General features: G+C 37.7%; 1 protein-coding gene across 1 annotated transcript in view; it reads right to left on the reverse strand.

Annotated features, from left to right (window-relative positions):
* Positions 1–7,793: 7,793 nt before the first annotated feature.
* Positions 7,794–17,852, reverse strand: part of DCBLD1 (discoidin, CUB and LCCL domain containing 1) — a 68,610-nt gene continuing 58,551 nt past the window's right edge. The window contains 7 exon segments of the mRNA XM_063441270.1: positions 7,794–8,443; positions 8,445–8,938; positions 13,527–13,649; positions 13,735–13,784; positions 16,556–16,640; positions 17,151–17,267; positions 17,640–17,787. Of these exon segments, the coding sequence (XP_063297340.1) occupies positions 8,405–8,443; positions 8,445–8,938; positions 13,527–13,649; positions 13,735–13,784; positions 16,556–16,640; positions 17,151–17,267; positions 17,640–17,787 (1,056 nt within the window). The 3' untranslated portion in view covers positions 7,794–8,404.

Genomic DNA, 17,852 nt, shown 5'->3' on the forward strand with positions numbered 1-17,852 from the left:
TACTATATGTCTTCTGTTGCTTTTACTAGTCCTACATGCGAGACATGTTCCACATGTCGCATTAAACTGACTTTTGTCCACCTCTATATAATAAGGCGGCAGGAATTCTGTCTGTTGTTCAGTATGGTGATTGTTGTACAAGAGTGGTAATCCCTCCATGCTCTTTTTTTAAATGGAGAAATGGTTTGCTTAGATTTGGAGGGATTGTGAATGGATCTGGTATGACCATGGTTCAAACATTTAGAAGTGGGGATAATGTGCTCTATAGAAGGATGGGGGCTTGTGTTTTTATGCTGTACTTACTAAAGATAGAAAATAGGTTTCAATCCATTGAGAGTTAAGGGAACTGCTACTGCTGCAGGCGCACATAAATGCACATCCTCTGATTTGCATTTATGTTTCTCACAATGCTTCGGGTACTAGGTACCCAAGCCACCCAACTGCGTGGCTTTTGGGGTCCTGTTCCACCATCCAAATTGTGTTCCCTGAAATCCTGCATCGTGGGACACCAGGAAACGGTCACCAGGCAGCACTGTGCAGGTGCTTCATTAGATATGCTCGCCCAGTGCAACAGCAATCTCTGCACGGAACTGTACATATTGCGGGCTGGCCCGTAGGCTGACATGCACCAACACTTTCAGTAGGTAGGATGTCAGCTCACTTTTCTAAAGGTATTGCTGATGCCCATGGCAGCCTGCATTCCCGTTGTAATTCCAGATCTCCTAAAGTTGGGAAGTATTGGTACCTGCCTAGCTTGCCTCATGGGAAATTCAGACATGGCTACATTAAGGCAAATACTACTGTTGTAGAATTATTAGGCCCCTTTAAATCTATACTCTTATATTTCTTTCTCAGGCCTCAGAGCCTTACAAGAATGCCTTGTTCATAGAAATTGTGTGTCAGCAGGAAATGTTAGGTTCCTGCTGAGTGAAACATTGTAGCAGCTAGTCTTAATAAAATGTGAAGTTACTAAAAGCCTTGAGAAACCAACCTTGAAACTAACGTGCCAACTACTCAAAATGGCTGCTAAAGCCCCCCTCCCATCGAGTGAACTCCTCGTGCTAACAAGATGGTGCTGGAATCTGGAGGAGAAGTTCATGACCACAGTAGTGACCTAAGATGGTACACCCAGTAGGGAGGGCATTTAACTAACCACTTAACACCTAAACCAATTAATAATGTTTACTTGTTGTTATCTTGAATCTCTTTAGTGATGTAATTATGCCTTTATAAGGGTCTGCGCACCCACTTTTTAACAGATGCCATTAAATTTTCTCGAAGTTCTTTCATTTAACCTGAACCTCGTGTCTCAGTGTGATTTTACTTCAGCGTGCACGCAACTTTTATTATTTTTAATTTGGACAGGAACAGATAGTCATTCAAACTTATTGGTTTGCATAAATTAATCTATTACACTACCATCGATCACTAATAAGGTAAGTTGGTGGAGGGCTGAGGTTTATGATACCAAACTTAGTCTCTTACAGTCTTGTGTCTCCAACTGTAATCAATAATATATGCTAGAAGAATTGGATGACTTTGGCTGAGGAAGCAATGTTTGCCTGGATCATGTGCTCGTTCTAGCCTCATTAATAAAGTTCCAGCATTTGCATCCTAGAACTTCAGTCTGGCTGGTGGGAAGCAGTCTCCATTGAGAGATCACCCATGCTAAAGGCGCTGGAGGTTGAGGGGAGTGTAAATGTGTGTAGATTTGTGTAGCTGGAAGTACTGATCTGCAGTCCCCATGGAGATTACAATTTGGCCAGTGGCCCTCGGGTGAATTGACTTTAAATTATTTGTGCTTCATACTGCATGGTTAGTGCTACAGAATACTTCATATGACAGTAACAAAATGGGTGCGGATTAGCATTAGTGTAATATACACAGACAATTAAAGTAGGTGTTCAGCATACGTAACTAGAGTAATATACACAGACAATGAAAAAGGCCTGGGTAGGTGCTATTTATTAGAAATAAGACATTACACTTTTATAAATAAACAAGTAAACTTTTATTTTTCGATGACACCACCAGAACATTTTTTTTAGATTTACACATTAAAAAAACCAAAAACCTTTTAACAGAAAATATTAGGGTAAAAATAGAGAAATGGTTTAAGATTTCACAGAAATTCTACCATTTTGGTAAATGTTTAGATGTATAAATAATAAAAACAAAACAAAACACAACAAACAAAAACAAAACAAACCCTAACTTGTCTTACATTCTCCAGCACCAGACTGTATTATTCACAGTTTTTCTTCTTTTTTAAATTGTATATATTACAATAGCTATGACTCTGCTATATGGTGATTTATGCCAATTTATGTATTGTTCTCCAGTTTTCCCGCAAAGGCAAAAAAAAAATACAAAATGATAAAGTCCCAACCCATAACTTCTGTTCAACCCACACTTAGAAGCAAATATAAATTAAGGAATTTTTACTGCACTATTTATAGAATGCAATATATGTAGTGCAGTAGAACATATATACATCTTGTGTGTGTGTAGACACACACACATACATACAAACACACCACATACAGCACACTCACTTATTCACTAAATGGCAATTTCAAAGCTCACAGAATGCAAATCTTCCTTAAAAAAAACAAACGCCTAATCCAGATAATAATAATGGGGGTTTAGTTACAGTATATGATCATATATTGCAGAAGCCTGTAACAACGTCAATATAAAATATTTGATCATATACTGCATCCTTAATTAGTATTATCTGGTATCTGGGTTATGTGTTTTTAAAGAAGACTTGTATTCTGTGAGCTTTGAAATCGGCTTTGAGTAAGTGCGCTAGATGTGAGATTTTATATAATATATACACACACACTATAACTTTTGATGATAACAAAACAATAAAACTTCCCACAGATGTCTAAAAAATGTACTGTTGTGCATCTTCAAGTAGGACATTGAACAATCCATAATTTTTTTTTCCAGAATTCTCCCAGAATTCCCAGCTTGAATTGCAAAAAGGAAAGATAGACATTACTTTAACCTCTAAACCAGTAATAGCACATTGCAGACAAGACAACAGTTTTCCTTTTGGATCACAACCTAAAATGTGAATTTAAAGCAGTACTCCAATGCTAAGGGTGAATGCAGAAATGCAAAGTGGCATCAGTTTGAAATGTGATACCTATACTCTTTTGCATGCGCAGCTGGGAATTCTGGGTGAATTCTAAAAAAATATTTGTACAAATGCGTTTTAGGTGAGACTAACTAATCAGTTGCCTTTTAATCTGCACCCAAACAAATCAATCCATCTGGGATTTACTTGTGGAGTATCTTTCTTTAACTAAGACTCCACAGGTAAATCCAGCACGTATTGATTCGTTTGATTCATTAGTCTCAGCCGAAAATCATTTGTGCACGAGGCTAGCAATTACTGTGCCCATGGTGAACTTTTTCCAAGGTCCTACTTCAGAATGTTTAAATGATGAACAATGGTAATTTTAAAGAGCGTGTGTATTTACATTTTCAGCAGTTTAAAACAAACATTAACAGGCATTAGAATCTAAACCACTCCCCAAATAAATAATAAATATTAACCTTATACCACAGATTAAGTAACAGCAAGATGTGACATCCTGTAGTAGCAGCAAAATAGTGAATATTCATTTTAATAAACTCCCCCACCCCCCAGTTAGCACTTGACAAAACAAAGATTCATTAAGACTGATCTGGATTTGTGCAGAAAATTTTAGTATGACGCAGAAATGTTTGCATCATGGAATAGATATTTGCTCCAACACTGCGCTAAGAGGAATAAAATAAAGATTAAAAAAAATAACAATTTTTTTTCCATGATACACACACGCCCATACACTTCTATATACATCACTTCTTCTAAAATGCGTGTATATTATAACAATACACATTACAAAAGCTCAAATCAAAATCTACTAGATTGGTCTTTAAATTATTGCAAGCCTGTCACACTCAACAGTGGTGAGTACTTGTCAGGGCTGAATTTTAACTCGCCAATGCACCAATTGTAATTTTTAGTTCTGATAGATAGCTATATCTATGTATCTACACATGCATACCTGCTAACTTTGTGCAGTGGAGTGGACCTTCCCTGGAAAGTGGGCAAGTACCCTAAAGAAGCGTGAGAGTTTGGCATCAAGCATGTCAGGCTCACAGACAGCCTCCCAGCTGGCCCCCTCCTTAGAGCGCTGCTGAAGGGCTCTTTATAGGGTCCTAATGTCTGCTGCAAGACACCAAGGAACAAAATCCGGATGGTGGGACAGCAGGCCGGCATTGGGACTGTACTGCGGAAAAGAGGACTGTTTGGAGGAATCTATAACTGTATATAAAAAAAATTCTTGCAGCTTTGTCCTATTTTGTCCCCATAGAAACAAATATTGATTGAATATGAATCCCATTCAAAATATATATATAAAAAAAACTAAGCAATTGCAAACAGTTTAATATGGACTAAAGTGCACTGAAAATATATATTTTTTTAACACAAATAACGTTTTCATTAAATGTTAAATTAAATAAAATATTGATATATTCGGGGCTTGAAACTAAAAGTCCTACACTACTAGCCAGACCTTAAAAGTTACTTGCCACTTCAATCTTGGAGGATCCATGGCATATTCACCAGGAGTGAATTTCTACTCGCTAGGGCTATATTTTCACTTACCAAAGGCTAGTGGTGAGTGGAAAAACTTGACACCTGGAAATATTAGACATTTCTTAATGTTGCAATATTCCCGATGTAAAGGGTTGTAAATTATTTAATTGAAACACCATCAAAAGCTGCTTCTTGTTTCAGGATACTGAACTTGTTCCACACAATCTTTGAAAGTTAGAAAGCACATCATAAAAATACTGATAGGTTCTAGTGACACATCTTGCCCTGTTTTATTGGCTACCTGAGAATGTTGCTGCACTTTGGACCAGCCAAAGATGTGTGTGAATACAATATTACCTTGCAAAAGAAGTGTAATATTTACATTTATATTGTACACAGTATACCATTTTGACCTTCTCCCTTAATTACTCACCCTAACAAAATGTGTTTTTTACTTATATCTATGACTGTCTTATTTATATACTATTAAATAGCATTTCATTAAGAACATGTTTATTTGGAGTGCTGCACCTTTCTCACTATTTTACCACTTTTGAACTTGGCTGCACATTTGGTTACTATACCAATTTTTTTTTTTTTTATAAAAATGTGCCTTAATGCTCAGCCAAAACAAATTTCCTAGCCTCTATGTGCTTACAAATATATAAGGTTTGTAGTACAGAAGCAGAGAAGAATTGTTGTATGGATTCCTAAACATAGACTTTACTAGCAAATATGTTTTTTTCATTTTGAGAAGTAGACTCTGAGCTCAAAATTAATAAAAGAAGAAAAACATACACGTAAAGATAATACATAACGCACAAATACAGCTTTAGAAGCAATTTCACTTTTGCCCTTTTAGCAAATTTTTTTAGCTATTCTGTCCTCAAAATCTGGATATTTTTTTAAATACATTCTTTTACAAGAACATATGACTTGAATGTATACACTAAACTTGGGTTTCTGGTGTAAAATATGAGGAAAAAAAAAATGATAAAAATCATTTTTTTTTGTTTTCCCCCTTCCAAGAAAATAAAAACAACTTAATTTTTCAACATGTACAACAAAGATTCATCGACATTAGGTTAAAATGCCTGATGAGTATTTTAAAGCAGCACTGTAAAAATAGACAGAATTGTTCACTTAAGTGTGAACGGTTGTAAAATTAAAGTCATTTTAAATGTAAGGCAAAAAATAGCCGAACAGAAAACATAGCTGACTTGGAGAATTTTTCCATTTCAGCTACTTTGGACTACAATTTGGAATTTATTTTATATTCCAGACAACTCACACTTTAGTCAATAACCCTGCAAATCTTTATGGAAAACTCAAAAATACGATGTTGGAACTTGAGTGAGATAAAAAATTTTTAAAACAAAACAGGAACTACTTCCTCTTACAGGCAAAACAGGTTTTGCCACAATGGGGTATAGGCCAGAGATTCAAACATCTTGAAACCAAAACATCTTTTGCAGAGATGCACAATACATGCCAAATCTATGCAGCATCCAAACCCCCCCGTTTTTGCTTTCATGCATTTTCAAGAATGCCCCGCTCCCCTGATATCCCCTGATATCACTACCGGAGAATCGGACTGCCGGGAGAACTTGATCTCAATACTGCAACGAAAGTTATTGCTTTATTCTTTTTTTTTTCACCTGGGGAGACCAGGAAACAGGGAAAATAAAGCTTACTCTGACAAAGAATAGTGTTGTATTAACACGGTTTGTTTGAAAGAAGTAACTCTTCAACCAAAAAAAAAAAAAAAAGGACAACGGCATACTGCATGTAGCTAAATTAATAAAACAGGATGTTGCCAAAGTACAATCCATGTAAAAACAAAACAAACAAAAAAACACCTTTCCCAGAGATTAGAACACAATGCTATCCCCCTCCTTGTTCAAAGTTAACCAGACAGTGGCCTAGTCGATAGGTTCATAGCTGAAAAGATAAATTCTGGGTTCTGAAAATTCTGAAGTTTGTTAAGTAAATTAACAACAGTAGGAGTGGGATTTTGTTTTTCTTTTACAAAAAAAGACTTCTGGTGATGCAAAATTTTAAAATTCACAGTGTTCACTTAACTATAACCTTTTTCTTTTAAGAATGTTTTCTTTTGGGTGTTAAAATGCTCAGAGTAAATAAAGAGAAAGTAATCTAAAAAGACCTACAAATATATTCTGTACACATTGCACATAAAGCAGGAAGTGTTCTGTAGCATGAGAAGTTAAGTGCAAGCAGAGTCTGAAAAAAAAAAATATGAATGAGGGTACTGGATAATAAATGGAATGGCTTCTTAAACAACGATAGTGACGTTTTATGACATCAGAGGAAAAGCAATAGTTGAGATCACGTGAGGAAAGACATTTAACGTGTTGCTAAAAGACAGGATGGAAATAGAACCAAATGCTCCTGCTTGTGCGATCTGATTTCATACTCTTCCTCTGGAATTAAGCCTTATCATTGATGAAGGACAACAGTCATAAAATTTTCCCTTCTCATTTTTTTATAGTTTATTACATTGAATTAAACCTAATAAATCTTATAGTGATGTATATAGATTTTTTTTGAGAAAATTCCCCTTTTTTTTAACTGGCCGAGCAGTCATGATGTATCAGATAGTACTTTTAGCTGATTAACTGCTGCTTAACCTAACTTGCCTGCTGCTGTGTGCGAACCTACAGCGGTGGGAATGTTAGGTATCGCAGCAGATGGGCTGAGAACAATAAAATCTGACCCAGTATGGCTGCTCAGCCACATAATAAACATATCTATACATCTATATAAATATCCATCATTTAAAGAAACTATTAAATTTCATTAAACTTACTTCTTCACTATTAAAGGAACACTTTGGTCACCCAGTCCACTTTATCTCAATGAAGTGGTCTTGGTGCAGTGTCACTGTCCCCTTAACCCTGCTATGCAAAAAATGTCAGTGTTTCAGGGTTATTTCCTCCTCTAGCGGCTGTCATACTGAAAGCCACTAGAAGTGCTTCTGCTGCACTGACCGAGTAAAGCTCTATCACGTGACACGGAAGCCCCATAGGAAGGCATTGATTCAATGCTTTCCTATGGAAAAGTCTGAATGCGCGCAAAGCATTCCCCATTGCTTCTCTATGAGGAGCACTAGATTGAAACCCGTCGGAGGAGGCCCAGCCTCTTTTGTGACGGCACCTGGTGAGGAGGGGTGAGAAATGCAGAGGAAGCCTTGGTGATGCAAAAAACACAAGTAAAAAGATGGTTTTTAACCCATTCTATGCTGAATGGGAGGTGACCCAATAGTAATAGGGACAGCAACACTATAATGTCAGGAATACAGCAACAGATGTATTCATAAAGATATAGTGTTCCTTTAAAAAAAATGAAAATTTCATGATAGTTGTCCTTTAGGAGGTAGAGAGCGTTTAATAAAATCTGACAGAGACTCAACTATCTGTGTACAGAAGACCTTCGTATGTAAACCTGATTAAATTTTGTTGATTTCCTAAATATATTTATATAATGAGTAACTCATCTCCATACCTCTTCTGTTACTGTTTGGATTTTCTTTGTGTGGTCATCAAGCCATATCTTTGGCAAGCAATACATTTATGTAAACATGCACTGTTTCTGACACATATCGGTCCATATATTTAAGATAAGCCTCTGAAACTATTTAAAACACCCTTCTCACAGTAATAGTCTTAAAAAATATGTGACATCCACTAGCAACCACAAAAATAGTCTAGTGTGCTTAATGTAAACAATGTTCTTCAGCAGTGACATTGGCTATTTGGTATGTGCAGTGGCTCATCTCCTTGGTCACACCAGAGAGGTGACTGCAGTCTGAGGAATGGGTTTGTAAACAGTCTCTTGGGGATGAATAACCATCTGCCACCAAGGAATGAAATAGTGGCTTCTTACAATCACAATTCTTCACTGTTGCCCACTCGCTATGAACCTTTGGCTTATCATATTCACTCTCTTCTAGGTTGATGCTATGGGGGGTTTGGTAGTCGCCTCCGCTGTTTTCTGAGCTACTAGATACAGAGAAACTGGAATGATGAGAAATGGAATGTTGTTTTTGTTGATCGTATGGAGATACTACAGGTACTTTGTAGCCAGTAAACACGTTTTCTTGCAGCACATGGCGCTCTATAATAGGAGTGGCGTATTCTGGCTCAGGGTAATTGAGAGGTAATGCATACTCATGTCGACTGCGAATCTGTGGGAAATCATAATGGTTCTCAATCTCTCGACTTCCAAGATAGTCTTTCACCTCTGTGTCCATAGGTTTGAAGGTGGATCCTTTTCTTGTCACCAAGCCAGTGCCAATCATGGGGGACTCCTGATAGTCTAGAACACATAAAAAAAGGAGGTTTCATTTTATGGCGCCAAAAAAAAAAAAAAAAAAATCATGTTTGTAATGGAACTTTATCGGACTAGTTTAAGTTTATGGTGAATATAAGGACAAATTCTATAGAGACCCCATGAAAAAGAAATTAAAGACATGACTACATAGTCTGTATCAAATATAAACTAACCATACTGAATGACAGTTCATAGTGGCAAGAGGTAACCCTCGAGTGTACAGTAAAATATATAGTTCACTTCAGTGGAACCAACTATTTTATTGCCCCCAAATTCCCATGATGCTTTTCCCATTATTGCAGTGTTGTATTCGTATGTGTTTGAATGCAGGTGTATTTATGGAGTATGTATGAAGGTGTGTTGTTTCTGTGTGTAGGTTGGCATTTGAATGCAAAAGTTTATTTGCATGCACAGATACACTGCCATACACATTAATACACACACTGCCACAGAGATACACACACTGCCACAAACATTAACATACAGAGGAATAAAGAAAATGCATATTTTAGTCCCCTTCCTGTTTTTTTTAAATGCATGAGATTGGAATTACTGGAGCCCCATGGAAGTGGAGTGGTGCCGCTTGCTGGGTCCCTTGTCCCTAGACTAACTGGGAAGAGCACTGTCCTCTTAATGCATGTACTCCATTTACTACAGCGGTCTATTTACCATGCAGGAGTCAATGTTTCACTTCCTTAAATCCAGTGTTACTTATACATTAGCCCTTGTTGAAATCTACGCAAACAGCCAGATAAGCTATACATACAATTCCACCCTGATCCATTATTCTGAGTACATAAAAAAAAGTCTAAAGTTTAAAAGTCAGCACGAACTTGGTTGAGTTTTAGACTCCTTAAATCTACTCATTTAGTCATATTATAATTTAAAAAGTTTGCTATATAAGAAGTAAGCAGTAGTGCACTCAATACATTCCAGAGAAAGGTCTGTCGATTCACAGAAAGAGGAATAATAAGTAAGCCTTAATGAAAGACTGGGTATATAATAAGGGCATTTAGCACAAATACATATTATTATAGTGTCAAAGATTTACTAGCACAATACATGCACATACGCAGCCACCCAAGCACTCACACAATTACATATTCAGAAACAGATACATATTTATTTACACATATATTCATACTAATTACATTTATCTGCAAGAGGCAGGTTTTTGTTTTTTAATTTATTTTTTTTACATTTTTTTATTTTTGCAGTGCATATTAAGTTAACAGACGCATGTGAGATACCCCAATGGCGATCCTCATGCGTTATTGAGACATATGTAACAATGGGGTAGTCGAGTTTACATGCACAATGTTTTATATTTAAGCAGGTAGTAGTATTCTCAAGCAAGATTCAACATTTATAAAGGTCTGTAGTTTAAGAGAGATTATCATTTGCGTTATGTACCACCAGGTGGGATATCGTGTACCGAGCTGTCTTTGTCAATAGGCAGTGAACACATTCAAAATTAACTGGTAGTGTGATGAACAGAGAATAGACCTGTTGGTCTGCAGTTGCAGCTCTATTGAATTTTGATGAGGCCTTGCGTGGTGAACTGGATATCGTGCTTCTTAATAGTAAAGGCTGGGGTCACCACCAGCTCCGACATAGCACTTGGCGGTAGGTTATGGGGATGCAGTCCCTGTAGAGTGTCCCAAAGTCCTACAGTCCCGCCACAAGGCGCAGTGTTCGCCTACCTCTGTCCACGAACCTCCCGGTAGCTGGGTGAGGCTGGGCGTGTTGCTTTACAAGCCTTGGTGTTCTTTTACGTGCTGCTGCACATTAAGATTGGTGCAAGAGGAGGATGTTTCTCTGTGGTCGCCCAGCATAGGTCGGTGGCTCAGGTTGGCGAGGCGTGCTTCATTATAGTTGTCCCAGTGTGCGCTTCAGGTGATTGCCGCTGCTTTGTATGCAGGTATAGAGGCTGCGGGCTGTTAAGGTTCCCGTCTGCTATCTGTGTGTTCTGGGGTTGTTGCGTGGGGGATCTCCCGCTCCTCTTCTCCACTGTAAATTGTCAGGAAGGGTATACTTTCTCAGCCAGTGTGTCTGCAGCGCAGTCGTTGCCCATTTTTGTGGGACTGCGTGGAAGCCCTTTACCTACAGATGCATGTCGCCCAGAGGAGGTGTACAGGTGGAAGCTTGTCTAGTGGGGAACAGGATGACCCCCCACCCCCCGGTCCAAGAGGGGGGGAACTGGACCCAGGAGGCATCAGGCGTGTGGTAGTTTGCTATAGTCGGGACGGAAAGCGAGGCAGTGGCCATCTGCCCCACTCTCCACCTGGGTAGGCCTCAGTCCCCGAGCCCCAGATCCACCCAATGTCAGGCACTCTAGCTGCACCGGGACACTCCAGAGTCTCGTGCCAGGGGACCCCAGGATGGTACAAGCCCAGTAAGGTAGGTATATACCCGAAAATGTCTCGCTTCCCACAGGAGCCCTAGTGACTTGCGGCCTGTCGGCATGGCCGCCCGGCCCCGCTCCCCCGCAAGAGGCAGGTTTAATTCTAGTTATGAAATATACAGGTTGCAAGTTCAGTAGGATAGGTTTTGTGAGTTGGCTTTTTAGCAAAAGCCATCACACTGGTTGGCAATAGTGGATCTGTAGGGACACCTATACTTGAATTTGTTTAGGACAGCAAGAATGCTAAATATGTCACAGCTGATATCATTAAAGGAACACTCCATCTCAGCCCGCAGAAATGCTTCAAGAGTAATGTCTAAATCTATGAAGTCCTTCTTTTCAAAAGTATTGATTTCAAGAGAAATTCACACATATTGTAAAACACCTATATCACATCTCCTGAACCACCGCACAGCTGGGAGGGAATTCTTGCCTTGCTTGCTTTGAACTACAGTTTAAAGTAAAAGTGATGGAAACAGGGCATGATCGGCACACTGAGCAGAGTAACACTCAACTTATTGACTATGCGTGCGCATGTCTCTGATTGGACAATGCCCAGTAGAGTCTGAAACGTCTGTACTGGAGAAAAAAGGGAATGCTACAGTAGTTACAGAAAGCTAGTTCTGCAGCTAAAGTAAGTTAACTTTTTCAAACACCTACATTTTTTTTTTTAAATATTTAAAATACTAAATGCATGTTTTAGTTTTTAGAAATATACTAAATATTATTAGTATTGAGCAATAATTATTTCCCAAGCTTGCTTTCAAGGGCAAAACAAAAAAGCTTGCAAGGCTGAAATGAGGTATACCTCCACTAGGTGGCAATATTTATCCAGAGAAAACACATAGGCAAGCATTTTCTGATCACATTTAAAGCTGTTTTTGCTATGAAATCAAAATGCATAGACATCAACTAGACGGGTAACTCTGAATGACAGATTATAAATCCTTTAAGAAAATTTATAGGTAATAACCTCATCACATATTTTCTAAAATAATTTAAGTAAATGTGTTCATTTAGGATTGACACTTAATATTAATAAAAAGATGGCCAATATTAATATGAAGATAGCCAAAAAGCATTCAGTTGTCCATTTTTCTGCAACAACTATTTGTCTGTGCTTTTATGATCGTGAGTAGATCTGATGTTATATTTTGTTAAAACAACATGTAGGTTGCTAAGCGGTCTCTATGAGAAATGTCCATTTATGTAAATAAAAGCATACTGCATACAAAATGAGTTGGATATCCAAGATTAGCAGCCACATGTCCACGTATGCATAACACATGGGATATACAAAATAGCCTTCACTGCCCACCCAGAGAGAGGCTATGGTTTGTAACGTGCTGCACCCAATGGATCTTGTAGTAAATGCAAATGTTCTTTCATTCCTCATCATAGGTTAGTAAATATATTTCTGCTCCCAAAAGCAATTTGCACACGAAAATACAGAATGAATAACTCAACTTTTTGTGTCTAGTTTTAAAAACTGGCAGAAGAGAACTGTAAATCAACCCAAGATATAACGTCATAGATCATGCAATTGCTCAGAATGCTCATGTCAAAGTTAACCAGGGGGTCTTAACATGCATAGGGCACATAGCTCTGTTCTCCATTCTTTAACTGTAAAAGTAACATTAAAAAATGAATTTAGCAAAACAAACTCTTTATAGTGTTAAGTGTCTCAATTTCACTGGGGAAAGAAATACCACTACAGCAATGTTGCAAGGGTCATGATGAATATGTTTTTTTTCAAACACACGGAACCTTGCAATTGCATGGAGAACCCAGGGTTTAAGAATCACTCATATAGACTGTTTATCAGGATGTGAGTGCGGGTATTGGAATTTTAAGAGTAAAGCGTAAAAAGCACAGATTACAGAATAGAACTCTCCAAGAGGAAAGGCAATATTCTTTATTTTCAAGGATCAATCATAATTTGCTTATAGCCTTTTCTTTGTATAACTCTACCCTTTCCTTTCACGAGCATGATCCAAACATGCTTGAGATTCCCAAGGAGTAAACTGTGCAGAGAGTTGTTTTCATGTCTGGACATATATAATATGTAGAGCTTGTGATGTTATAGGTGGGTGGTGGGGACAACCATACACGCTGAACAATCAGTATGGAACAATTGCAAGTACAACAGAGTTACATGATCATTCTTACCTTCTGTGTCACATTTCACTGGATCAAACTTGGGCAGCGTGCCTTTATCATCATTATCATAACTGATGGTAAATTCTGTAGATTGCTGTCTCATAAATGGCTGTTCAAGTTGCTTCCAGCAGCCTGCAGGACACAGACAATTTATGATTCCCACTTAACATAATCCCTTGCCAAACCAGAACACACACTGGATATATTCTACACTTACCACTCTCTTGGTCATCAGTTGACTTGTATATACCAGAGTTTGTTCTTTTCCTGTGTTAAACGACAATCAGATTTAATTTATGAACACCGTGGGACATGGAATCCACCAATGCACTTCGTTAACTGTCTGCACTCTATGAATCATAATAATATAATCCAGGCAAGACATAAAAAACATGCACCAAGATGCCAGATATTTGCAATGGATTTAGTCAATTTAAACACATGTGCTTTTAACATTTCTGTTTGAGAATAGGAAAATAAAAACACAACTACTTTGAGGCTTTATGCCTATGATCATATATATGCAATAGGGGTTACTCTTTAAATCACAAATTTTAGCACAGAATAGGCAAGGTGTGAATTCAGGGGTGGGAGATATTTTCCAGTTTGGTCATTTCGTCTACAATTTGCAATTTCCTGGTCTGTTTCCAGTTTAGTGAATAATTAAGATAGGACAAACTCCCTCCCCATGTCACATTCACAGCACTTAATATAGCCTGCTAAAGGTAATGACAATGAAATAAAGAGACCTTTTCAGAAATAAAAGGGAAAGCTTTCATGATAAACATTTAAAATTTACGGTGTGAAAATTTAAAAAAAATTAACTGACTATGTAGACACCAAAGTGACTGCGGACAATGTCAGGCAAACCATACAAACACATACATAAGTGGTTCTTATCCATTAAACCCTGCCACTGCAATGTGATGTACAGAATCCATCTGACTGCAACTACACTGAAAATAAAATCGAATTGAATGTGGAGACACTAATTTATTAAGAAAAAATACAGCCCAAAAAAAGGTAAACCTATCTGAATCTCCTGGCGAAAAAAAGAAAAGAAAAAGCACGTTTAGTTCTATCTATAAAAATGTAGAAACTAAAAAAGCAAAGAAGCATGAAGGTCATGATTAAAAAGATAATATGGAAATTATTTGTCAATGACTAAATGGTAACACATGGCAGTATCAGATTGTGATTCGATTTATTGAAGTAGATATCCCAGTATCTGGCTCCACCAATCACTCCGAAGATTTATTGGATTCTAAGACGACTGATAACCTCTCCATTAGCTTAACCTTAACTGACAACCCTGTACATATGTTCACTGATACCACAACAATGTAATGAGCCTGTAGGAAGAGGCTTAGTTGATGTATCAGTACTGGGGAATTGAAGCAAACAAAGTAAATAACAAGCTGCCTACATGTTCGCAAACATAAGTCAAAACAGATAGATATCTCACTCATTGAAACAGTGTTCAGGAACCAAAGGCTTTTTAGCCCTTCTGCTATGTGGTTTGTTTTCCATTATACTTTAATGGTCTCTCTCTCTCTCTTTGAGGAAATGCCAGGAAATCTTAGAGGTTACTGATCTCCGGCTAATTTGGTCATTCCACCATAATGATTTAAAAGGGCTCTGTGAAGAGTTAATCAGTCAGTGTGTAACCACGAAATATAGCCCCGTGTTGTAAAGAGGGAACCCTAGGTATCAAGGGATAGCTGGATCTCCCTGGTACCAGCAGAGATCCTGTTAGTACACAAAAAGTATGATGTTCCATGCAGACATTAAATCACTGAAATGCAAGATAGGATGGAACATAATGCAGTCAATAAAATAACAATCCCAAATATCCAACAAGCACGGATAACAAAAACCCCTTCACACAAAAAACAAAAAACAAAACAACTGAAACCGCTGTAATGAATAGAAATGACTTTCACAATCCTCTCATTCAGTATTTTCCAATTGCTACAAGATGCATGTGTGCACTCTGCTTCAAAGCTTACTCTTCTGCAGGCAACTAAAATGAACTCTGAAGAGCTGTTCACAATGCTAGATAACAAATCTGCAAATGTAGACAGAAAATCTGCAACACAAGAAAGTATGTTTAGCAGAAATATCCTTGTAGCTCTTCCCTAAGGCCAGAATATATGCATCTATCACAGTGCAGTGTGCATAACCAAAAACCAAGTCAACTCTGCCTTCAAGGCAGCTAATTTCCTGGGAAACGTACAATAAGTTCAAGGAATTTATTAAATTACAAGAAAGCTGTTTTCTTTAAAGGGAGAGAATCTAGAACAAGAAAAAATAGCCTGCTCTCTGAGGGAGGGAAACTCATGAGTAAACATATTGGAGAAAAAAACAAACAGAACAAAACAAAACACTTGTTGCCATGCAAAGCCTTTCAGCAGAGGTGGAATAGTCAACTACTCTGATGAAGTACACAAAAGAAACGTGGATGCGCTCAGGAAGCATGGGGCAAACACATTGTACTCACCAACATTAAGGGGTTACTTCACCCAAAAAAAACAGTATTTTTGATCTAACACTGGTTTGATTAGGGAACACTTTCTCAGGTGGTCTGCTCCCCCAAATGTAAAATAAATAATAAAAAAAGAAAATATGAAAAGAAGTGCCAAAATCGTTCCACCCCCAATTCCATGTTCTCCCTAAGATAAATCCTCATTGACTAACGTCACGTACCACGAACTGAGGGAGGGGTGGGCTAAGGGATTAATCTTTGTATGTGCAATGCTTCAAATCGAAAATAATAGACACCATGACAACTTAAACTCACTGAAGTGGGCATAGTACTTGGAGTAACCCTTCAAGCAACATGAAGAAGAATGGGCTTTTATAAGTATATCAGAGTGCAGTTGGTTTTTACCATTCATCAATATAACTATGTATCACGGCAATGCTATGTGCCCAGCTTATCAAGGTGGTAATTTTGAAAATTTATAATAAAAAAACACCCCACAAAAACATCCCAACCAGCAACTTTAAACTATTCATTTTACATATAGAACACATACCTTCGCAAAATGCATATGGTGATCACAGCTACAACCACAAACAATAGCAGAATAATTGGTAAAGCTACAGCAATTGCCATCCATCCTAGAATTAAAGAAATACATTTTACTGAACTTTTAACATGAAACCGGTAGGTTAGCGATTACGCATTATGGTACATGGTTTACAAATTCTTACATGAGTGACGTTTTTGCTATTATTAGAAACAGATTAGTTTTAAGAACAACCATAATTAATTCTACCCACTGGCACCTCTGCTTAAAGCATACTATATGTCAATCTTCTACTTAGGTTAATAGGTCATCTTATGCATTTTCAAAAAGGATCTATTCACTAAAATTAGAATGAAGACATGACAAAGGAATTGTCAAATCTGCAAAAAAAAAACTCCAACTCAACTGCATCCTTGCTCACCTTTTTTTATAAATGGTTTTATTTATTTGGTGAATTCTCCCCAATTTGCAGTTTAGTGAATAGACTTCTAGGTTTATCCTGATATGATGCTGAATCTCAACACCCAGATAGTATCAAGGAGAAACGTTACTCATTTATAAGAAGAGCTGTACATTCCAACTGGCATTGCCAGATCCTCACCCAACATGGTCTTCTCAGAAGGTAACTGCTCCGTGATGGTTTTATCTTCTTTTGTTGGTGTTTTAGCATTCCGAACATTTGTCTTTTTCCACATGGGATGTGTAGATGAGTTATGGTCTGAAATGGATATGTGAACAATAATTTAAGGACATGAATGGTCTGTGCACTCGAAGCGTACCACCTCCCTAGCATATCAAAAACAGGACAGTGTCATGGTTTATTTAACACAAATAAAGCCAAAATAGACAAGCCATGTGTGAAAATCTAAGTACACTCTTACTGATTCCATAGAAATTAAGAGGCTAAGTAGCAAGCTAATCACACAATCTTTATTAATAGACCATCAGCAAGGGTGACTACGTTTGAAATTCTATGATATATATTTATTCGGGTATCTGAAAATGTGCAAACACAACAACTCTTACTGATAACAGCTACCAGCAGAGGGTCTAATTTACTAATACAGGAGATTAACAGGAAGATACATACTTTGTGCTAAAGAGCAGCCCACAAGTTCGGTCTTCATTGCAATGCGTTGGTGCCAGGTCTGTGGGACAATGCGCAGGTATCGTGCCACAATAGGAGGAATAAAGTTGTTACGTGTTTCATCCAGATAGTTTGAATTGCCTTCCAATAACTGTAAGCAGAGAGAGTGAAACAATGTGTAAACCACACCAAATCATTCACATACTTTACAGTACA

This window comes from Pelobates fuscus, chromosome 2, assembly GCF_036172605.1.
Source record: "Pelobates fuscus isolate aPelFus1 chromosome 2, aPelFus1.pri, whole genome shotgun sequence".
Classification (NCBI taxonomy): domain Eukaryota; kingdom Metazoa; phylum Chordata; class Amphibia; order Anura; family Pelobatidae; genus Pelobates; species Pelobates fuscus.